General features: G+C 41.5%; 1 protein-coding gene across 20 annotated transcripts in view; it reads left to right on the forward strand.

The window, feature by feature from the left end:
* Positions 1-24,368, forward strand: part of FARS2 (phenylalanyl-tRNA synthetase 2, mitochondrial) — a 648,562-nt gene that overhangs the window by 223,404 nt on the left and 400,790 nt on the right. For all 20 annotated transcript variants that reach the window (XR_007517143.1, XR_007517141.1, XR_007517145.1 and 17 more), the window contains one exon: positions 6,141-6,272. Coding sequence is in view for 15 of the 20 variants with exons in the window: in XM_049882699.1 (XP_049738656.1) it covers positions 6,141-6,272 (132 nt within the window). In the remaining 5 variants the exon portion in view is untranslated. The remainder of the gene's footprint in view (positions 1-6,140; positions 6,273-24,368) is intronic.

A 24,368-nucleotide genomic window follows, 5' to 3' on the forward strand; every position in this document is an offset into this window, starting at 1 on the left:
GTCATCACACAGGATAATCCCTGTATTTTAAGAATTCATTTTTAGCCAGAAAGTGCTGTCCTCTCTTTTTCTCCCACTTTCTTTTCCTTCCTAAGTACATACTTACACAGTTCTGAAAGCAGGTTTGGAAAGCATTACCAGCAACCCTAGTATCAGAGTGCAACACTCCAGAATTTCTTTGGTTCCAACTGAGGGAAAACCGTTGAAAAATTAATGCCAAATCGCAGTGATTAATTTGCATATTTTTATTGTCAGTTTTTAACATTACCTACTTCAGTGGAGGGTATCTTTGGTAAACAAACAAACAAACAAAAAACCAGACCCAGTACCGTCGAGTCGATTCCGACTCATAGTGACCCTATAGGACAGGGTAGAACTGCCCCACAGAGTTTCCAAAGAATGCCTGGCGGATTCAAACTGCTAACCCTTTGGTTAGCAGCCATAGCACTTAATCACTATGCCACCAGGGTTTCCAAAAGGATTTAGAAAATCACTGGTTATATCCTCTATCTTGTTGGGCCATTAGCCTTTCAAAATGTATATTCTGCCACCTCTAGCAGGCAGTTCTGACATCAAAGTCCCATCTGTAAATATAGGGGTATGGGAAATAGGAAGACTCTCTCTACTGAGTCAGTAAGTCAGAGAAACGAAATGCTGTATTATCATATTTATTGAATATGAGAACTATTATGAGAGTGAGAGCAGTGCTGGCTTAGCGGTAGCATTCTCGCCTCCATGCGGGAGACCTGGGCTTGATTCCTGGCCAGTGTACCTCATGTGCAGCTGCCACCCATCTATCAGTGGAGACTTGAGTGTTGCTATGATGCTGAACAGGTTTCAGTGAAGCTTTCAGACAAAGACAGACTAGGAAGAAAAGCCTGGCCATCTGCTTCTGAAATCAGTCAGTGAAAACCTTATGGGTCACAATAGCCTGATGCCATTGTGCATGGGGTCGCTGTGAGTCATGGCTGACTTGACGGCAGCTAACAACAGCAGCAGTGTTGTGAAGGTTGGCGGGGGCTAGGATGGGCTTACATCTATTTAATATTTGCAGCGTGTCAGACAGAGTGTGCAGGCTCTCCAGCATTGCCTGGGTGTTATGGATCAGTGGGAAGAGACAATACACAGACATACCCATGCGTTGTGTCCCCTGTTGGTCTTGCCTAGGGCACAGAGGTGGGTCCTCGTTCAGGGCAGGAAGGCTGCAGCACTGCCTTTTCTGTGCCGACTGGTTCCCTGAGGCAGGCAATAGCAGGTTGTGTCTGCCAGGGTAGAAAAGGAATTAGAGTTGTTGGAAGAATTTATTCTAATAATTTATCAGACACCAACGGAAGGAATGCTGTAGATGTTGAATGCTTCTTATTCTAGAACAAACTGACTGCCCTCATTTGGGAGAGAAAGCAGAGTGAGAGCCCAGATGTCCAAGCAGGACCTCTGCTTCCTGAGAACACCTGTGTTCCTGCATATACTTTTGTTCAAACCTCTACCTGAAGTAGTCTTTCCTAGAGATGAGGCATGAGGCTTGCCCAGAGTTTCCCAGGAAGAAAGGCACAGATCTGAGATTTGAACTCAAGATTGGTTTATTCAAAAGTACGCTTTTGTCTGCTTGGCTCCGGGCCAAACATTAATGTGTATAATTTTTGAGAGTTGCTATAAACTCACAGAGTTCTGAGACCATATTGAAAAAAGCTCTGAGCTTCCTTTGTAAACACAGTTTAGTAAATTAGTCCAATGTGGGAGAGGATAAAAAGAAAAAAAAACTCGGCATTGTTTTGCATTAGATACAAGTACTCCTCACTATCTCGTTATTGTACATTTCACATTTACGACAATAGTAAAAAATCTACTATCCAACTATTTTGCACATTAGTAATGTATGTCTGGTATGAAGGGAGAGTAATGCTGGTTGTGATAGCTATGTGTCAACTTGACGAATCCCGATTCTTAGTGATTTGGCAGTTATGCAGTGATGTAATTTGGCAGTTATGTGATGATGTAGTCATCCTTCATTTTGGGTTCTGATGTGGTCATCCTCTGCTGATTTTTTGCATAATGACCTGGTCTTTGGAACCTAGCCGTAAGTGAGGAGTGGGTGTAAGTAATACATGTGTGTTTAATTTTCCTTCGTAACCCCAATTTTTTTTTTAGTCTAATGCATAACGAATCATTATGACTTGGACATACTTAATAAAAATTCTTATATTACTGTATAACAGAAAACTCGTAGTTTGTAGTGAGTATTTTCATTGAGTCCCAACCTTGACATATTGAAACAAGCCGTACTCAGTTTTGAGCCGGTTATCCAATGTCAAATCATTTAATAAAAGGAGCATGTTGAGGTGCTTTTTCAGCCAGATATAATAGTATTTACTATAATTTTGAGGTCATGGAGGAAAGTCAAGGAGAAAGTGTATTTCTGGCATCATATAAATGTGTTCAATAAATAATTCTACCAGTGATTAAAAAAAAAAATCACTGTTAATGTGTCATATGTAACTTAAATTTAAATTGTTAGAATATATAAAAAACTGTTTTGGCAAAGGTACACATTTGCTAATATAATTTACTTTCAAATAATCACATATTTTGTTTGGAAGAGAGCTGTAGTTGGCTCCAAAAGTAGGATTTCACAGAGTTTGGTTTTTGCCTGCTAATTGAAGGAAGCCAAACTTAAGAACTGAAGAAATCCGATATGTAGTGCAACAGAAGAAGTGGATGGTTTATAGATTTGGCATTCTTGACAGGGTCACGTAGATTGAAAAAGAAATATGTTTTAGCAAAGGATATGAAGAGGAGGAAGGATTAAAAATTTCCCAAACTCATTGGGCACAACTTTTGACACTCCGTGTCTTCATAGATTCTGTGATATTATTGATGGGTTCTGCTCCACAGATCATTTATGTTTATCATCTTCATGGATTCTGAGTGAGTCTGGCTAACCTCCCTGCCTTTTTATGATGTAAGTGTGTACTTTTTGATGTAGACCAGTTAGTCTCATTGCTATTGAATGAGGCAACTGTAGGATGATGGTGTGAGAAAAAATGGAGGGCCAGGATGGCCAAGGTCTTAAACCATGTCACAAAAATGAGCAAAGTGGGGATGTAATGGGCCTTTCATCTTAAGAATTTATTCAACATTATGAAAATTTTTTATCCCAAGTTATATATTTTTTCTAATTTTTGAAGTGATAAAAAGCCCTTCAGTAGAAGGTTCCTGGAGAAGGAGAAAGATCGTCACATCACTTTTAATTTGATCTTTGTGTTATACTAGCACCATCGATACCAAACCTCACATGGGTCATGTTTGAAGGCTCTGTATCTGTACAAGTTTAGCTTTCCATCAGACCTTATACAGTAAGTATTTACACTATATACTGGCTGTGTCGAGTTGACTCCGACTCTTGGCAACTCTGTGTCAGAGTAGAACTGGGCTTTGTTGGGTTTCTCAGTAGCCGACTTTTCAGAAGTAGATCATGAGGACTTTCTCCTGAGGTTCCTCTGAGTGGACTCGGATCTGCAGCCCTTTGGTTAGCAGGTGAGCACGTTAACTGTTGGCACCACCCAGTCACTTCAGGAAGTAGATAGGGTGTACTAAGCATTAATAATGGAATGACTTCAGTCACACTTGCTATTATTTTAAGTGCTTGTTAATGTCTTTAAAATTCTGGGTAGGTGGAACCTAAAATATTATAGATCTGAGCTATAAAGCTTTATAAGCTGAAGTGATCCTACTTGATTCGGTCTGTCCAAGGGATTAAGTAAAGATATACAAGGAGAATTAGGTTATGTTGACCTCCCCAACTATGGTTTTCCAGGCACTTGGGTCACATTTCATTATATCGCAATGAAATCACAATGTTAACCCTGAGTACTGCTCCTGCTTTAGGTAAAATTCCAGCCATGTATAAACAGGCATGTACCCAGAATTTGTTTTTCTAAATTGTTTTCAGAAAGTGAGTTGTGCTTACCTGCCAGGAGTTACAAAGGAGAATGATAAAGATTGTTTTGTCTGTCTGTCCTTCTGCACTCAGTTATCTATCCCAGTGCTTCACACCTTCCTGTTTGCCAGCAGGATTGTTTCTGGTGCTTTTTAATAAAAATATTGGTAGAGGATTGCTGGTCCCAAAGATGGGCAGACATACAGGTATACAGATAACCTCTTCTCAGAATGCAATTGCAAATACACTGCTCCGCACACACCTGAGCCTCCAAGCAAGAGAGTTGGGACTCCCCAGGGGACTTGTGGACATTTCCCTGTGATAGTGACAGGGCCAGCTTTTTTCCATGTTAGAAAATGTGTTGGTGAAAGCCGCTCAGCAATAAGAAGGAATGAGCTTTTGATACACAAAACCACACTGATGAATCTTGTAATACGATGAGTGCAAGACACTAGACAAAAGGAGAGTACGTACTTGATGACTCCATTTTTATAAAATTCTAAGAAACACAAACTAATCTCTAGTGCCAGGGAGTAGAGCTGTGGCTGCTTGGGGATGTGGGGGTTGAGAAGAGGCAGGGGCAGTGGGCAGATGGTCAGGATCACAGGGGACATGAGGAGACTTTTGGACATGATGAATATGGTCATTGTCTTGAGTGTGGTGATGGTTTCACGGTGTAAATAAATGTCAACACTTATCAAATTGTACACTTTGTATGTGTGCATTTTATTGTATGTCTTTTATATCTCAGGAGTCCGTGCGTGGTACAAATGGTTACCGCACTAGGCTGCGAACTAAAAGGTTGGAGGTTTGAATCTGCCCAAATGCCTGCTGATCTACTTCTGAAAAATCAGCCATTGAAAACCCTGTGGAGCACAGTTCTACTCTGATGCACATGGGGTTGCCATGAGTCAGAAGAGACTTGATGGTAACTGGTACTGGTATTATACCTCAGTGCATTTATTTTTAAAAAGAGGAGGGTATTGTATTACTGTTGTGAACAGAAATTGATTGCCACTTGTCGTAGACAGCAGGTAATCAGGAAAAGAAATGCAATTAAACCAGAACAATGCAAGAAGCAACCCACTTTGTCCTGTGTCATTTGGGGCATAGGAGAGGACTTTGTGTTTCATGATCCTGCTCCATTTGATTTTTGGTTCTTGAAATATCTTTTTTGATGGGCAGGACCTTCTATTTTAATTGTTAAGAGCAGGAATTTTGGAGTTGGGCAGATCTGGGATTCCCTGGTCATCTGCTAGCTGTGTAACTTTGGGTAAGATACTTCTCTCCTGTTTTTTTTCCCTCTCTGTGACATGGGATAACAGAGACATAGTAAGTGCTCAAAAAATAGAAACAATGATTGTTATTATTTTCATTTGTTTTATGTTCTGATTTCTGTAAGCTTTAAAATGCAGATGGTCTCGGGAGAGAAAACCTTGTTTTCTCAGTGCAGACCCTTGTAAACTGCTCACTTCTTCCACTGGTCCCCACAGGGGCATCTGCCTGCTTTCACTGCTTGTAGTGACCTCTGCTCTTTGAAGGTTTTAGTTGTTTTCAATGTCTTTTCCTTTGTTAGTGATGATATTATTCAAAAATGCTGTATTTTTGAGTGCTCCTTGAGAAACCCTCTAGGGTCGCTGTGAGTCATACTAGACTCAATGGCAGCAGGTTTCATTTGGTCATTGAGAAATCATCCCCGCGTTCAGCATGTACCTTTTTTTGTTTAGAAGTGAGTGGGCTTATCAGCCATCTGCAGGAAAAGTGTTTTGACTTTTTAAATGTTGCTTAAATTTAGCTGATAGATCTTACTGTGTTTAACTTTGATTTAACTTTCTTCATTAGTGCTCATAAACTTAATTAAAAAAATTAAAGAAACTAGCAGAATTCCTCGGGGCTCCCATGAGGGGAGGCCTATTTTTTCCTTCTGCCAGGTGGTGGCAGGGATTGGATAGGTGATTGATTTGGTTTCCAGGAGTCCTGGAACTGCACAAAGAGTTTTTCATATTGGAAAAGACATGCCCAGTTTTTCAGGAGTTTTAAGATTTATTGCCTCATCCTTAAGTGTTACAAATTGGTTTGTTTGCTATTTATTTTACTTAGAATGCAGTAATTGGCGTCATTAGTGGAGGGACAGGTTTAATCATAAGAAATGGTAGGCTGCTTTTTAACGCTAGTTTTTTGTTTTTCTTTGGCACTTCTGCAGGGCTGGAGATAAGATGGGTAGACTGCTACTTTCCTTTTACTCACCCGTCCTTTGAGATGGAGATCAACTTCCATGGAGAATGGCTGGAAGTTCTCGGCTGTGGAGTGATGGAACAGCAGCTGGTGAATTCAGGTAGGGAATCCAGAATTTCATTCGCAGCTCTCTTGAAAAACACTATCTGCTCCCTCAACCTCATTTATACACTCATTTTCATGTATTTACGTATGGGGGTAGTGGCACCATCTTTCTCTCCTCATATTGTTCCCTTGACTTGTCCCCATGTTGACTCTGAAAGAACTTAATTTTTCACATCTAATTTTGCTACGGGAGTTCCTCGGTGGTGCAAACACTTAACCGGCTCGACTCCTAACCGAAAGGTTTGAAGTTCGAGTGTACCCAGAGGTGCCTCAAAAGAAAGTCCTGGCGATCTACTTCTGAAAAATCAGCCATTGAAAACTGTGGTTTTTAGCTTTTACTTTGACACACCTGGGATCACCATGAGTTGGAGTTGACTCACCATCAACTCTTTTTTAAACTTTTCTAAGCCGTCTTGTTATTGAGAATCCTCCTGTTCAGCACTTAGGCATCGGATTTGTATTTTATGATTTTGTTATTTGTTGACATATTGCCCTTTAATCTCTCAGAGGCCTTTGTGGCATTTCACATGACTGCAGCTTGCCTTACAAACTCTTTGAGCACAAAGCCAATGTGTAATCTTTTCTTGTCCATATAGCATTTAGTATAAAGAAAAAAAAAAGAAAAAACCCTTGCCATTGAATTGATTCAGAGTAGACCTGCTCCATGGGGTTTCCGAGGCTGTAATCATTACGGAAGTAGACTGCCACATCTTTCTCCTGAGGAGTGGCTGGTGGGTTTCATCTGTGGACCTTTCGGTTAGCGCTTAACCACTGTGCCACTAGGGCTCCTTTTTGCATTTAGTACAATGCCCCAAATTCAGCAGATACCTTGTAAATACAATAAAACCCCTTGAAAGAATGGACAAGGTCTATGATTTTCTGTTGTAGGCCACTCTCGGTGTTATCAGTGCTGATGCAAATGAGACAAAGTGGAAGGACAAGTCTTTGATTAAATTCTACCCGTGTCTCTAATTGACACCATGTGTGTATGTGCCTGTAAGTTCCATCATGTGTATAACTTTTCTGAAAGAAAAGTTCTTTCCAGCTCATTTCTGTAGGACCATCGCTAATAAAAGTGATTATTTCTAAACTTTATTTCAGAGCTGTGAGTTTTTAAAAAGTCATTATTTGAATATAAATTTAAAATAGGCATTTTTCAGAGTGTGAATCGTGCAGAGGAAGTTGGTTTGGGCTAGCCACTGAGAGGGTGCTGGCTGTGTGGGCAGTGCATGGGGAGGGACCGACATGGAGTGTGGTGGGGCCTGCTCTCCCCTGCAGACAGCATTGACTGTGTGGGCTGTGGCAGGCGGCTCAGCTCGGGGCTGGTTGCTGGGACCTGCAGCCGATAGAGAGCTGGGTGGTGTGGGAGACATGGGGTAAGGTCATGAGCTGGAGAATAAGAATTGAGGTGAATCTGAAGAGGTGGATGGCAATGTGTGCAGGAGGCAGTGCTGCCTGGGCTGCGAGGGGAGACCTGACTTTTTGTTCTTCCTCTTTGGTCACCTCCATCTGGGGAGGTCTCAAAGATTCCTTTCCATTCTGCAGAGGAAGACTTGGGGGCAAAGCCCAGTACAGTGCCAGATTCTTCACTGACTGTTTTCAAATACTGAAAGGCCTGTCCTAGAGGTTAGGGAACCCAGACATCAAAACTAAGGCCTGTGAGTAAAAGTTGTGAGACCTGGGTTTGGTGCCTGAAAACTGTGTCGGTGACAGCTGCCCCTGTGGCCCTTGATTGTCTCATAGTTTAAATGAGCCCGGTACCTACCTTAGAGTGTCCTTATGAGGGTTAATTGAGGCGTTACACATGAAGGGCTTAGCACAGGGTCTGACACATAGTAAACATTTAATAAAAAGTAATTGATGATGTTGTTAATATTTAAAATTTTTCTAATGGTTACAGCCACTTATCAGCAGAGCATTCCCTTAAGAGAAAGCAAGCTCCCTGTTGCAGGAAACATTTAAACAGGCTGTCCTTGATGCTGGAGCCCTGGTGGTACAGTGGTTAAGAGCTTGGCTGCTAACTAAAAGGTCAGCAGTCTGAATCCACCAGCAGCTCCTTGGAAACCCTGTGAGGCAGTTCTACTCTGTCCTTCAGGGCTGCTGTGAGTTGGAATTGACTCGATGGCAACAGGTTTTGTTTTGTTTGAGTCCTGGATGTCACAGATACTATTTTTAACCAAGTGGGGGGACCAGATTAGCCCGTATGGTCTTTCCTCATCTCTGTTTTCACAATTCTGGATTGTGTGATTGATTTTAGAGGGGGGACAGGGAGGGGGAAGACTAAGAAGCAGGAAGGAGAGGAAACTCCATTTAATAGATGTATATGCATCTCAATAAAAACACAAAATTCTGGGAGCAAATATGTAAGATTTATTCACGTCTTGAGTAGGAGTTAACTGCTGATACTTGTGGCGTGTTTTTGTATTGCTTTTTAGACAAAGATTTGCCTGGTGTTAGGGGCCAGGGCTCAGAGAGCAAATGAAGGAGTGGTCAGCTGACATATCAGTTGTCACTTCAATTGTGTTTCGTTGTACGCTTTCCAGTATCCTTAATGGGTTTTTACAAGGTTCATTCACACAGTAATTGGCTGAATATAGTTTTCTGAAACAGGCTTCCAGGTCATTATTGCGCATTAACGAGACTGCAGTTCTCCAGTTAGATCAGTGATGTCAGGTATTCTTGAGGAGAACACAAAGTGAAAAAGTAAAAAAAGACTCCGAAGATGAAGTGTGTTGGAGAGTTTCACAGTGATGATGGGAAGTGCTTCAAGTTGTTAGGAAATCATGCAGATAAAATTTAAGTTAAATACCTTGCAAGAGAGGTAGACTAGAGAAATGGAAGAAGAGGCGATTTCATCAGAGATTTTCTGGAAACCAAAAAGCCAAACCTGTTGCCCTGGAGTCTACTCCAACTCGTAGTGACCCTATAGGAAGTTATTATGACAAAGTTCTGCACTGTATTCTCATACTCAAATGTGTTTTGATGCCTGTAGTCAAAGTTTTCAAGCTGTGAGCCTGACAATCACTAACCACAAACATTATTTGCAAACAAGGCAGCTGTTTTCCCACTTTCTAAGGCATAGAGGTGGGTATTGGTGGTTCAGTAGTATAATTCTTGCCTTCTGTGCAGGAGAGGAAACCCAGGTGGTGTAGTAGTTAAGAGCTACGGCTGCTAAGCAAAAGATTGGCAGTTCAAATCCACCAGGCGCTCCCTGGAAACTGTATGGGGCAGTTCTACTCTGTCCTCTAGGGTTGCTATGAGTTGGAATCAACTTGACGGCATCGGGTTTTTTTTTTTTTCTTAGTTCAGGAGATCTCTGTTTGATTCCTCGCCAGTGCACCTCATGCGCAACCATCATCTGTCAGTGGAGGCTTGTTGTTGCTGTGATGCTGAAGAGCGGCCTGGTGATCTACTTCTGAAAAGCAGTCAGTGAAAAGCCTATGGATCACAACAGTCTGATAGTGATCCTGGGGATGGCACAGGACCGGGGAGTGTTTTGTTGCATTGTGTGTGGGGTTGCCATGTGTTGGGCTGACTGGCCGGCAGCTAACGACAACAACAAGTAACAGAGAAAGGCTGGCCACGTGCACGTCATCCTTCTTGTTCAGTTTTGCCATTCTTTCCATCTTTTTTCTATCGTTTTCTTTCCCTTTTCCTTTCAGTTCCTTTTCTTTCCTGTCCTGTTCTGCCCTGTTTTTTTTATTTTTCTCTTTTTAACAAGAACTTCCAAGAAGTCATAAAACTTGCTGATATAGATTCTTCTTCTTTAAAGTTCTTGTAGATGTGCAGAAACTGAAAAGCTAGAGAGAGCGATGATCATAGCCGACGTGGGTTGTATATCAGGCACCTCGCCATATCCTTTGTATGCATTATTGCATTTAACCTTGAGGTGGATGCTGTTATTGTCCCCGTTTTAGAGTTGCTTAGAGAGGTAATCGGGATCAAATAGTTAGATAGTGGTGGTGAGGGCTGACCAAGGCTTCCTGTCACCAAAGGTAACTACTCTGTTGTGCTACTTGAATAGTAAATCACATGATTTTGAAGTGGCTAAAAATTCATTTAGAATAAATTGCCCTGCCTAACTTAGGATGGAAACCCTGGTGGCGTAGTGGTTAAGTGCTACGGCTGCTAACCAAAGGTTCGGCGGTTCGAACCCACCAGGCACTCCTTGGAAATTCTATGGGGCAGTTCTACTCTGTCCTATAGGGTCGCTATGAGTCGGAATCGACTCGACGGCACTGGGTTTGGTTTTTATTTTAACTTAGGATGAAGAACAGAAACAAAATGAAACTAGCAAGCAACAGACAAAACTTCATTTGTTCTGTGGTTATTTGTTACCTCTGAAGAAGGCCTCTGCCACCACGAATGTTATCTCTTAGAGTAGAATACATTAATTAAAAGCATGAAATTAGATTATGAATTTGAGCAGTCAGTGAAGATATTTTATTACACATTTAAGTTGACTGGAGTCCCTGGATGGCACAAACAGTTAATTTCCTCTTCTGCTAACTGAAAGGCTGGCTGTTTGAGTCCACTCAGAGGTGCCTCGGAAGAAAGGCCTGGCGATCTACTCCTGAAAAACCAGTCACTGAAAACCGCATGGAGCACAGCTCCCCTCTGACACACATGACGGCGCCAGAAGTCGGAATCAGCTCAGCGGCAGCTGCTTTTTAGAAGTTGACTGTAGCATAGATGTATTTTTGTGTGTTGCAGTGAGACTCTTCCTAGTAGCTTATATAATTTTACATCATTTCTTCTTAAGTTAGTTTCTTCAACTTTTCTTTCAGCCTTTTTAGATGTAGTCATTGTGATGTGGGTGATCTCGATGACGATCTGATTGTTTTTTCCTCAGAGAGGTGTTTTAAGAAGGGTACTGAGTCACGTCCTCAAATAATACACATTCATTTCCCATTGGGCTGACTCAGGCTGCTAATGTCCTTTCATATGGTATACGGAACACAAACCTCTGAAGTCATCTCCAGGGCAGCTCTGGGCCATGATGGTACCAGGAAGGAATTTACCATTTATTGAGCCCCTGTGACGTTTAGAAGACTGTACATAGGCCAAGGGAAGAAAAATCTCTACAGTGGAAGATAATCTTTTAGAAAAAGAATCTCTTCATTAAAATTTAAAAGTGACTCTTTTGGGAAAACCCTGTAAGTAGGTGCATGAACATTTTCCAGTTTTAGGTAATCATCATTGGTTTGTGTGTTCAGATATCCATTGAAGTCCTTCTGGGACTAGAGAAAAGTGAGTCTCGTAGTTGCCCTTAAGGATGTCATGGTACCCACGAAACAAAAGTCAATGCTTATGGTACCACGTGGAAAGGATTTCATCACCGAGGTACAGAGGATAGAGAGACTAGCTTTGCCTGGGGGGGCACTGGGAGAAGGTCGGAGAAGTTTGTGTCAAAGCCTTGCCCTGGTTACATTAAGGATGGAATATTGGTGATATGTTGTTGTTGTTGTTAGTTGCTGTTGAGTTGGCTCCGACTCATGGCAGCCTTATGTATAACAGAATGAAACACCGCCCAGCCCTGCACCATCTTCATGCTCATTAGCATGTTTGAGTCCATCGATGTGGCTTCTTTGTCAGTTCATCCCCTTGAGGACCTCCTTGCTTTTTTGCTGGCCCTCTACTTCACCAAACACGATGTTCCCTTCTAGTGATTGGTCTGTTGTGATCCATAGTGTTTCACTGGTTAATATTCTAAAGTATATTACCAGCCCTTTCTTGTGTGTGTTAGTCTGGAAGCTCTGCTGAAACCTGTCCACCACGGATGACCCTGCTGGTATCTGAAATATTGGTGGCATAGCTTTTAGCATCATATTAACATGGAAGCCACCACAGTGCAACAAACTGACAGGAGTGGTGGACATAGGTGTCTAAAATGTGCATCGTAGAATAAGTTAGGTTCCTGTTTGCAAAGAGCTAGGTCTTTGCTTGGATATCTGGTTGGCACACCAAATGCTTCCTTTCCTGTGAGTGTGACCTATTTCTAGGTGTTCTTCTCCTTGGTGGCCCACCTCTATATATACTTACTCTGCTGAGTGTTACCGATCTGAGTTGGTGTCCTTTTAGGTGGCGTGGATGGAGTCTGCACCAGGCATGGTGTTATGTATTAGTCGATATATCATTTTTATACTTAGAATCTTATGTGTGCAAGTCATTGTGTCAGGCAAAGAAGAAGATACAAACATGGATAAGACCTGGCTTTTCCCTGTCAAAATTTACAGTGTAGTAGGGATGATTACCCCCATGGCCATCGAGTTGATTCTGACTCACAGCAACCCTATATGACAGAGTAGAAGTGCCCCGTAGAGTTTCCAAGGAGCAGCTGGTGGATTCGAACTGTTGACTTTTGGTTAGGAGCCAGGCTCTTAACCACTGCATCACCAGGGTTCCAGTAGGGATGATCAAACGAAAAAAAAAAAAAAAAAAAGAAAAAATTCAAATGCATTGCTGTAGAGTCAATTCCAACTCATAGCAACCCTGTAGGACAGAGTAGAAGTGCCTCATAGAGTTTACAAGGAGCAGCTGGTGGATTAAAAGTGCTGACCTTTTGGTTAGCAGCCAAGCTCTTGACCACTGCACCACCAGGGCTCCAGTAGGGTGATTTAAAACAAAACAACTCGTTGCCATCAAGTTGATGCCAACTCATAGCACCCTAAAGAACAGTGTAATACTGTCCTATAGAGTTTCCAAGGCATGTCTGGTGGATTCGAACTGCCGACCTTTGGTTAGCAGCCATAGCTCTTAACCACTACACCACCAGGATTTCCAGGGATGATAGTGTAACCAAATTCCTCGGGTTCTTGTCCTGTCCTATTACCTGATTGAAATAAGATGGGTACCAAATGCAAGGGAAACAAAATGGCACTTTATTGTCTGCACAGACAAGGAGCAACTGGGGCCTGGAGGCCAGAAAACCGCCTGCTCCTCGCTGGAGGGGACTGGGGACCTCTTATGCCCTCCAGTGGCAAAGGGATTGACACCTGAAACCCTACATGTGGAACCCTTCCATGCCCCAATTTGGAGATCCTGGTGCTGAGTCATGCTGAGTTTTATAGGAAGTCCGAGTTGTGGGACTTCTCACTTTGGGGCTCAAGTGGAACTGTGCACCAGAGATTATCTTCCCCTGCAGTGATGCTCACGTCTGGGGTCAGCTAAGGACACAATGCTTCAGATCCGCACATGCACCAAGATCCTGGCCCACGCATGCGCAAAGATGTGGCGCCAACTACAAACTGTAGTTGGAGGCTGTGGTTTGCAAGGGTGGAGGGCTGGGAACAAAGGGCAGTTAGAGACACCACTCTTTTGCAAGGGCGGTAAACAAAGGGGGATGGGGTGTGAAGCCTCAGCAGAGTAGGGTTTCAATAAAAAAAAAACAAAAACCAAAAAACCAAACCCATTGCCATCGAGTCGATTCCGACTCTTAGCGACCCTATAGGACAGAGTAGAACTGCCCCATAGAGTTTCCAAGGAGTGCCTGGCAGATTTGAACTGTTGACCTTTTGATTAGCAGCCATAGCACTTAACCACTATGCCACCAGGGTTTCCATCCCCGTTTCAATAAAAAAAAAAAACATGGTAGGGTAAATGCATTTTACTGTGAACATCTAAACCACCTTAAGGAAACTCCCTCAGTTTCTCTGTCTGTCACAGAACCTCTTTGTGTCTTCGGTTAACCCTCTTCTCCAAGGCTGAGTGGCAGCGGCTCTGGGCGCCATGCCTCCTTCGCCTCTGGAATCTTGCTGCATCATCTTTTCTGTTGCATCTTTTCTATTTATTCTTATTCTTCACCGTAAACATGCTCAAACCATAGTGACTCTATAGTGACCCTATAGGACAGAGTAGAACTGCCCCATAGGGTTTCCAAGGAATGGCTGATAGATTCAAACTGCCAGCCTTTTGGTTAGCAGCCGAGCTCTTGACCACTGCATCACCAGAGCTCCTAAACGTGCTCAAGTCTCCCTATTAAAAAAAAAAAAAAAGAAAAGTGTATTTTTCTTTACAAATCTTTAATCAGAATACTTTATCCATATAAAAGATAGTCTATCCGTCCATCCTTCTGACTATTTATCTATTGTCCAGTCCTTTGTTATATCAGGCCAGTGTCCACCACCCAGCCTAAGAACAAGAACATTGTGTACTGTTCAAGTCCCCTGTGAATCCCCGCCTGTCAGTATCTTTTGTCTTCTCTTCTGCTTCTCAATTTCTTGTTATTACCCTGATATTCACTATAGTTTCACCTGATATATTGTAAAACAAGTTAATTTTTGCATGTGTTTGTATCTTAACAAATAGAATCACACTGTGTATCCTTTTGTGACTTTAGTTTTCCATGTAGCGCTGTGAGGTTCAACCATGTTGTCATGTGTGGAGCTATAGTTCATTTTTACTGCCCAGACTCCATTGGATCAGATGCCACATTCATCCAGTCATCAGTGTGTGGACATTTGCATTGTTTCCAGTTTTTTCACTATTACAAAACTACTGCTGAGCGTTGTTGAACATCCAGGATGGATAGGTGTAAGGGTTTCTCATTTTATCTAGCAGTGGAATTGCTAAGTCAGTAGTTATGAGCATCTGTAGTTTTACTGGATTTTGTCAAGTTATGTCCCAAAGTGGTCGGGCCAATTTCCACTGCCTAGAGCATTGTGTGAGAAGTCTTATTGCTCTACATCCCCTTCAGTGCTTGACCTTGTTCAGCTTACTTTGCCAATCTGATGAGTTTAAAATAGTTTCTCACTGCGGATTTTGTTTGCATTTGCTGATTACTACTGTTTAAGGTTGAACATATTTTTGTGTATTTATTCGACATTTATGTTTCTTTTGTTCATTTTGGAGGGGCTTATTTTTCTGTTTGCCTTTTTAACTGATTGGTAGGAATTCTTCATCTATTTTGGATACTAATGATTTGTCTGTTTTATAATATATTTTCCAGGTTTGTGGTTTTCTTTTTTTTTCCAGTTGTTCCATCATAAGTGGAATATATATTTCTTTCACGAGTAACTTTAGGTTTCTTTATATAACATTATTCTCCAAAAAAGTCACTTCGTCAGGCAATGTGAGTGGGTGTAAGTTGACAAGTTCTGTGAAGGTAACCCTTCTGCTTGTCATGCCTGATTCTGGTAGTTTAAGTTTCTGATGTTATTGCCATACCCTTCATATTGTCAGCATAGGGATTCTAAATATTTAATGACTTTCAAACATCTACCTTCGCTCTCCTAATATTCTGTCAGATTTGGTCCCACCCTGCATGACAGTTACTCTTAGCTGGGAAGGTATATACTAGGATGCCCTTGTTTGAATAGGAGATGTAGCTTGGAGCTTGCCTGGGGATCCCAGTTGTACCATTTGCACAAAATTTGATTTGTTTCCTGGTATATTTCTTGGTACTCTCTAATCCTGCTTCCAATCCTGTTCCTCTTATCAGCCCCTGCAGTATTAATGTTGTGCTAATAAAAGCAAAAGTTTGGCCAATAAAGGTAAAGGATTCAAGTTGTGGTACGTGTATACATTTCTGATGCTCTTCCATCTGTGTGGTATGTGTCACATACTGTCTTGGGGCATAATTTCTATAAAATAGTCCCCGACTTAAAACGGGTTCCGTTCCGATGACTCCATTGTAAGTTGATTCTGATGTAGGTCACATACCTCATAATTTTTTTTTTTTTTTTTTAGTTTTCATTATTGTTGCCTTTTATTATCAACTTTTTATAAAAAAGAGCTGTGGTGGTGCAGTTGTTAAGCGTTTGACTGCTAACCGAAAGATTAGCGGTTTGAACCCACCAGCAACTCTGCGGGAGAAAGATGTGGCAGTATGCTTCCATAAAGATTTACAGCCTTGGAAACCCTGTGGGGCAATTCTTCTCTGTCCTATAGGGTTGCCATGAGTTGGAATTGACTTAATGGCCGTGGGTGTTTGGTTGGTATCTTTATAAATTATAACATTGAACATCTGTGAGCCAACATTTGAGAATGATTACATCTGGAAATTGCACACTACAACCTTGTATGTAGTACATATTACTAACGATGAGACGTACAAACAGATGGTTGTAAGTGCAGTTCGTTGTAACTTGAGTGCATCATTAAGTCGGGGACTACCTGTACACTGGAAACTTCAGGGCATAGAGATTCTGTCCTGTGTGTCCTTTTCAATGTCCAAGGTCTAGTATATTTGGTAAACACAAAGCAACTGCCGTTTAATTCCCCAGACCTTACCCCCATCAATGTGTTCTCTTTTTCTTTTATTATTGTACTTTAGATGAAGGGTTATAGAACGAACTAGTTTCTCATTAAACAGTACGCATATTGTTTTACGACATTGGTTACCAACCCCACAACATGTCAACATTGTCACTTCTCAACCTCGAGTTCCCTATTACCAGCTTTCCTGTTGCCTCCTGTTGTCTTGTCTTTGCCCCTAGGCTAGTGTGCACCTTTAGTCTCTTTTTGTTTTATGGGCCTGCCTAATTTTTGACTGAAGGTGAACCTCAGGAGTGACTTAATTACTGAGCTGATAGGGTGTCCGGGGACCATACTCTTGGGGTTTCTCCAGTCTCTGTGAGGCCAGTAAATCGTTTTTTTGTTGTTGTTGTTAGAATTTTGTTCCACATTTTTCTTCGGTTCTGTCCGAGACTCTCTATTGTGACCCCTGTCAGAGCAGTTGGTGGTGGTAGCTGAGCACCATCTAGTTGTGCTGGACTCAGTCTGGAGGAGGCTCTGGTAGTTGTGGTCCATTAGTCATTTGCACTAATCCTTCCTGTGTATCTTTGGTTTCCTTCAGAATATTCTCCCTTACTTCCAACAGGGTGAGACCAGTGGAGTATCTTAAATGGCTGCTCATAGGCATTTAAGAGCCCAGATGCTACTCACCAAAGTAGAATGTAGAACATTTTTTTTATAAACTATATTATACCAATTGAGCTAGATGTTCCCCGAGACCCTGATCCCCACAGTCCTTAGCCCAGCAATTCAGTCCCTCAGGGAGCTTGGACGTGTTTATGGAGCTTACACGACCTTGCCTTATACAAGCTGTGCTGGCTTCCCCAGTATTGTGTACTGTTTTACCCTTCAGTGTTCTCCTTTTTCTGATCGTCTCCACCATCCCTGAAGCGGAACCCTAGTGACGCCAATTCAGACCATTAGCTTTTGACACTTTGAAGCTGGTGGGGTAGTTTCTAAGTTTTTAAATAATAGGCTTGAATTGGAAAGAAATGGGAATTTGACAAGTTAGTATTGCTGCAGGTTGTCTTTTTCTCATCAGTTCCATTATTATTCCCAATTCTTCATCCCTTTCTGTATCTCCTTGCTTTGCCATGTGACTCTGAAGTACTCTCTACTGTGGGAGGAGTACACTTCTCTGGCCTGTTGATTTTAGGCTTGGCCATGGGTCTGCTTTGAGAAGATATGACAAGAAAAGAGGCTTGGAATGTACTGGCAGTTGGCTTTGCCCTCTTCTACCTCTGCCGCTGTTATGAAGTGAACATGGCCTGAGGAGCATGCTGATTTGAAAACAACCAGAACACGTGGAGTAGACCTGAAAGGAACCTGTGGCCAACACCAGGCTGGACCTCCGCTGCTCAGAAGGGTGGCTCTTATGGCATGCCCCTGAGATTTCACAGTTGCTTGTCATTCGGTGGAGACTGACAAAGATGTGCCTTATGGTCACCTTGCATATTCTTCTCAGCTGATCTTAAGAGTCTGTCCCCCAATACCATTTTGGAGGAAATTCAGGTGAATTCACTTCTTTCTTTCAAATGTTTTCTTCATCACGTCCCTTTCTGCCTTAACAGTAAAGATAGGTCAAAAGAGGTTGACTTTTTCTACTTCCCTCCCTCTCAAGAAGACACTGAAATAGTTTCCCAGAATTCTACTGCTGTTGTTGTGGTTGTTCCCTAAGCCAGAAGGGTGGGTTGGTGTGGGATCTATCTGTAAAGAGCTCTCCCTGAGAGTTTTTTTGAAATGCAGTTGACATACAGAAGATCTGTTTGTTTGCATGCATGTCAGTCTCAAAAAACTCTGGAATCACTAGAATGCAAGTTTCGCAGGGAATTTTTCAGTTGGATCGCTACTTTATCCCTGTCACACCACAGAACAATGCCTGGCACATAGTAGGCTCTCAATCCTATTTATAAAATGAATAGTTGAGTGCATGAGTGGTTGGAACTGCTCCTTATCCCAGTGTTCAGCATTCTGTGGGTTCCTAAGAACAGTAAAATGTGGAGGTGACCGACCTGGTTTTCCATGCTGGCCCTTTGCTAGCCCCCTTCAGCTACTCAGTGCTGTTCTCAGGTTAACAAGGATGGTGCAATGGAAAGTACGCAGGGCTTGGTGGTGGGGGGCCTGGCTCCAGGCTGGCCCTTCCTCTAACCTGAGTGGAGACCTTGGACAGTCTCATGGGCCTCAGCTTCTTCATCTGTAAAGTGAGGGGCCTAGATTATATATTTCCTTTTAGCTCTCAAAGTCTATGATTCTACCTCCTAAACAAGCCAGAGATTTTTAACATTCTTGAAGCCCACAGGGAAGTGTGCCTTATTTTATAGCACCATGTGGAAAATTTACAGCAGCAAGACTTTAGTGAATATGACCAGTTAATCAGGTTGTTTTCCCCCTTAAAGAAATTCTGAGATTTAAAAAGAAAAAAAGATTGCTCGTATAACTGAATTTTATTTAAACTATTTATGAAACTCTTGCTTTGTGGGAGCCCAGCAGCTGCGCAGGCAGGTAGTGATGTGGGCCTCATGGCGCCACTGTGTTTTCTACCTTGCAAAAAGGCAATTTAGAAGTTTAGGAATTATTTATGGTACTATGGGGATAAACACAATCTGCTAAGTTATTTTTCTTGTGTCATTTATTTCAAGGCTCATTTCTGTACTGTAGGCTAGAAGCAATGTCTTCATAAAATGGCCATGTTGCAGGGGTCCATGGATAAGATGAAGTACTATAATTATGTAAAATTCACACCAGATTTTGAAATTGTAATTTTTAATTTGCGTAATTCAGGAGTTGGGCAAGTGTGACGTTTCTCGGAGTATATTACATAGAAAACTGGATATTATTAGGGGTCTCACGGAAAAAAATGTTGATAGTCTACTAAATGTGGAAAATGGATTGATGGGTTGGAGAAGTTCTTGGCTTTCTTTACTACAGATGTCTCAGAGCTAGGAAGAACTAGCTCCAGGCCAGGGGTAGAGCACACAGCATTCCCCAAGCTTAGTTGGCCACGGAGAGCTTTTGTGAATGGATTCGTGGAACATATCTTAAGAATCACGCTGAGAAATGGTCACCCATTTGTTGCTGGGGTGACAGTAAACTAGGAGGCTAGTACAAGTGTATTTTAGGGAAGCAGTAACGGACTATAGTAAAATAATCTTTTTAAATTTTACCTTGAGGAATGCCTTCAATATGAAGGGAAGCAGTCGATATTAACATAAATAATTTAGAAGGTTCATTTGAGGTTTTAGACTGTTATCTATGGAGCCCTAGAAACTGAGGGTTTGTGGGCTATGAAGGCATTAGGAAGGAAAAGCTCTCAGAATCCATTATGTGTATTCGACAGTTTCATTTATTAGAATCATCCATCCCTCCCTCCTTCCATTCCTTCAACAAACACGTATTAGGTACCTGTGTGCCAGGTACCCTGCCAAGTGCTGTGAATCTAGGGGCACTTTCTGTCCTTGAGGGACTTAGAGTCCAGGGGTAGAGGCTGACAAGTAAACTACTGCAGGGAAGTAGGTGCCGGACCAGAGATGTGTGTACGGTGCTGCAGTCACAGGGGGTGGAGGGACAGTTCCTGGGTAGACTGGGCAGAGCTACCCTGAGCATTCTTTATAGCAACAGAAAGTCACACAGAGGGACAGAAGAGGAGATCTTCTCCAGGCAAAGAGTAGCTTCGGCAAAGAAATGCAAGCAGTGTGAGGCAGCACTCCATGTTCTGGGAACACCAGTTAGAATGGACTTGCTGGACTACACCAGGAGGCATGTGAACGAAGTAGGGAGGGTGGAAACTGAGGGAGTGGTCAGCTCAGGAAGGGCTTGGAATGCAGAATAAAGACATTAAATCTCATGCTGAGGGTGACAGCGAACGTTTGAAAGGTGGTTTTAAGTAGGAGATTGATCTCACTGGATTTGTGTTTTGGTAACTGGCATGATCATGGAGAGTGAGTGAAAAAATGCATGTTCAAAGGCAGGGAGACCAGGTCAACATCCAGACTCCAAATGATGAGAACAGGAGCTGAAGCTGTTAACCACTGTACCACCAGGGCTCTGCTAGTTACTGTTGTTGTTTTTGTTGTTAGGTGCTGTCGAGTCAGTTCTGACTCATAAAAAAACGTCCCTAAATACAACAAACCGAAACACTGCTCAGTCCTGAGCCATCCCCGCAGTTGTTTTTATGCTTGAGCCCCTTGTTGCAGCCACTGTGTCATTCCATCTCGAGGGTCTTCCTCTTTTTTGCTGACCCTCTAATTTACTAAGCATGATGTCCTTCTCCAGGGATTGGCCCCTCCTACTAACATGTCCAAAGTATGTGAGACATAGTCTTGCCATCCTAGCTTCTAAGGAGCATTCTGGCTGTACTTCGTCCAAGACAGATTTGTTCATTCTTTTGGCAGTCCATGGTATATTTAATATTCTTCACCACCACCATAATTCAGAGGTGTCAGTTCTTCTTCTGTCTTCCTTATTCTCTGTCCAGCTTTTGCATGCATATGAGGCGATTGAAAACAGCACGGCTTGGGTCAGGCACACCTTAGTCTTCAAGGTGGCATAATTGCTTTTGAACAGTTTAAAGAGGTCTTTTGCAGCAGATTTGCCCAGTGCAATAAGGCATCAGTTGATTTCTCGATTGCTGCTTCCATGGGTGTTGATTGTGGATCCAAGTAAAATGAAATCCTTGACAACTTCAGTCTTTTCTCCATTTATCATGATGTTGCTTGTTGGTCCAGTTGTGAGGATTTTAGTTTTCTTTATATTGAGGTGTGATTCATAGTGAAGACTGTGGTCTTTGATCTTCATCAGTAAGTGCTTCAAGTCTTCTTTGATTTCAGCAAGCAAGGTTGTATCATCTGTATAACGCAGGTTGTTAATGAATCTTCCTCCAATCCTGATGCCTCGTTGTTCTTCATATAGTCCAGCTTCTTGGATTATTTGCCCAGCATACAGATTGAATAAGTATGGTGAAAGAATACAACACTGACATATTTACCTTTCCTAAGTTTAAACCATGCAGTATCCCCTTGTTTTGTTCAAATGACTGCCTCTCGATCTGTGTACAAGTTTCTCATGAGCACAGTTTAGTGTTCTGGAATTCCCATTCTTCACGATGCTTATCCCTGATTTGTTATGATCCACACAGTAGAAAGCCTTTGCATAGTCAATAAAACACAGGTAAACATCTTTCTGGTATCAATCTGCCTTCAGCCAGGATCCATTTGACGTCAGCAATTATGTCCTTGGTTCCACATACCCTTCTGAATCCGGCAGATCCCTGTCAATGTACTGCTTCAGCCGCTTTTGAATGATCTTCAGCAAAATTTTACATGTGTGTGATATTAGTGATCTTTGATAATTTCTGTATTCGGTTGAATCACCTTTCTTTGGAATGGGCATAAATGTGGATTTCTTCCAGTCGGTTGGTCAGGCACCGTCTTCCAAATTTCTTGGCATAGACGTGTGAGGACTTCTAGCACTGAATCCATTTCTTGAAACATCTCAGTTGGAATTCCATCAATTCCTGGAGCCTTGTTTTTTGCCAATGCCTTCAGTGCAACTTGGACCTCATCCTTCAGCACCATTGGTTCCTAGCAATGCTACCTTCTGAAATGGTTGAACGTCGACCAATTCTTTTTGGTATAGTGACTGTGTATTCCTTCCATCTTCTTTTGATGATTCCTATGTCAGTAGTTACCAGGTTGTGCTTTATTCTTGCATTTTTCTCAGTGTCCTCCCTTGCCATGGTCATGTTGTACTGACTTTTCCCATATGGTGTATTGCCTTTCCCTTCGCCAACATTAACACATAACTTTCGGTTTCGTTTACCTATTTGGTGATTTTCCCTCTCTTCCCTTCCCATCTCTGGTAATCATCAAAGAATTTTTTAAATTTTTTTCTCTCCTGGGTGTAAACCTTTCGTTGGTACTTTATAATAGTGGTCTCATACAATATTTGTCCTTTTGGGGTTGACTTATCTCACTCAGCATAATTTCTTCCAGATTCATCCATATCGTGATGTTTTGTGGATTAATCATTATTCCTTATTGTTGCATAGTATTCCATCGTGTATCAGTTTGTTAATTCATTTATCTGCTGATGGATGCTTGGATTGTGTCCATCTTTCTGCTGTTGTGAACAATGCTGCAATGAACATGAGTGTTCGTATGTCTGTTCATGTCACGGCTTTTATTTCTTTATGGTATATACCTAGGAATGGGATTGCAGGATCATATGGTATTTTTATTTCTAGCTTTTTGAGGAAGTGCCATACCATTTTCTGTAGTGGTTGTACCATTTTCTATCCCCACCATCACTGTATGAGTTCTAGTCTGCCCACAACCATACCAACGTTTGTTATTTTCTGTTTTTTTGATTAGTGTCAATAATGTTGGGGTGAGATGGTATTTCATTGTAGTTTTGATTTGTATCTCTCTAATTGCTAATGATCACAAGCATTTCTTATGTTTGTTAGCTGCCCGAATGTCTTCTTTGGTGAAGAATCTGTTCATATCCTTTGGTCATTTTTTAATTGTATTTATTTGTTTTGTTGAGGTGTTGATGTTTTCTATGAATTTTAGAGGTGAGATCCATGTCTGATATGTGGTAGCCAAAAAGGTTTTCCCAATCTGTAAGTTCTCTTTTATTGTGAGTTGTTTGACAGTTTCTTTTTTCCACTTAATTTTCCATGCTGAGTAGTTTTCCTTTATATATTGTCTTTTCCTCTTTTTCATTGTTGTTGCTTTTGTATTTACTGAGTCTTTATGTTTTTCTTGTTTTTTATTTTGATGTGTAGGATTGTTTCCTTTGTGGTTACCTTAATATTTACCCTTATTTTTCTAAGTTTAAAGCAAACTTTCTTGTATTCGTATCACCTTGACTTCCTCTCCATATGAAAGATCTATGACTACACTTTTAATCCCTTTTTGAATTACTGTTGTCATCTTTTACATAATGACGTCTTTGTTCCTGTTTTGAGCTGTCTGGATTGATATCTGGTTGCTCTGTCCTGTGTTTCTAGTCTTGGGATGTTATCTGATGTTACCGATTTTCTAACCAGAGGGCTCCCTTTAGTATTTCTTGTAATTTTGGTTTGGTTTTTGCAAATTCCCTAAACTTCTGTTTATCTGGAAATGTCCTAATTTTGCCTTCATATTTGAGAGAGTTTTGCTGTATATATAATTCTTGGCTGACAATTCTTTTCCTTCAAGGCTTTCTATATGTCATCCCATTGCCTTCTTGCCTGCATGGTTTCTGCTAAGTAGTCCAAGCTTAGTCTTATTGACTCTCCTTTTTAGGTGACTTTGCGTTTATCCCTAGCTGCTCATAAAATTCTCTTTATCTTTGGTTTTGGCAAGTTTGATTATAATATGTCTTGGTGACTTTCTTTTGGGACCTACCTTGTGTGGAGTTCGATGAGCATCTTGGGTAGATATTTTCTCATCTTTTACAATATCAGGGAAGTTTTCTGCCAGCAAATCTTCAACAATTCTCTATGTATTTTCAGTTATCCCTCCATTCTGGTACTCCAGTCACTCATAGGTTATTCCTCTTGATAGAGTCCCACATAATTCTTAGGGTTTCTTCATTTTTTTTAAATTCCTTTATCTGTTTTTTCCTCAAATATGTTGCTGTCAAATGCATAACGCACTAATCAATCTTACTAATACTGACTTCCATTTCCTCAATTCTGCTCCTCTTTCTATTGTCTAATTCTGAAACTTCATTGTTAATCTTCTGAATTTCTGTTGGCTGTCTCTATGGTATGGATTATTGCATTTGTCCTCTTTTCTAATCTTCTTAAGTTCCTCTAATGCTATGTCTCTGCATCCCTTGGCTTGTTTTGTGTTTTGCCTGACCTCCTTCCTGA

This window comes from Elephas maximus, chromosome 1 (assembly GCF_024166365.1).
Source record: "Elephas maximus indicus isolate mEleMax1 chromosome 1, mEleMax1 primary haplotype, whole genome shotgun sequence".
Taxonomy (NCBI): domain Eukaryota; kingdom Metazoa; phylum Chordata; class Mammalia; order Proboscidea; family Elephantidae; genus Elephas; species Elephas maximus.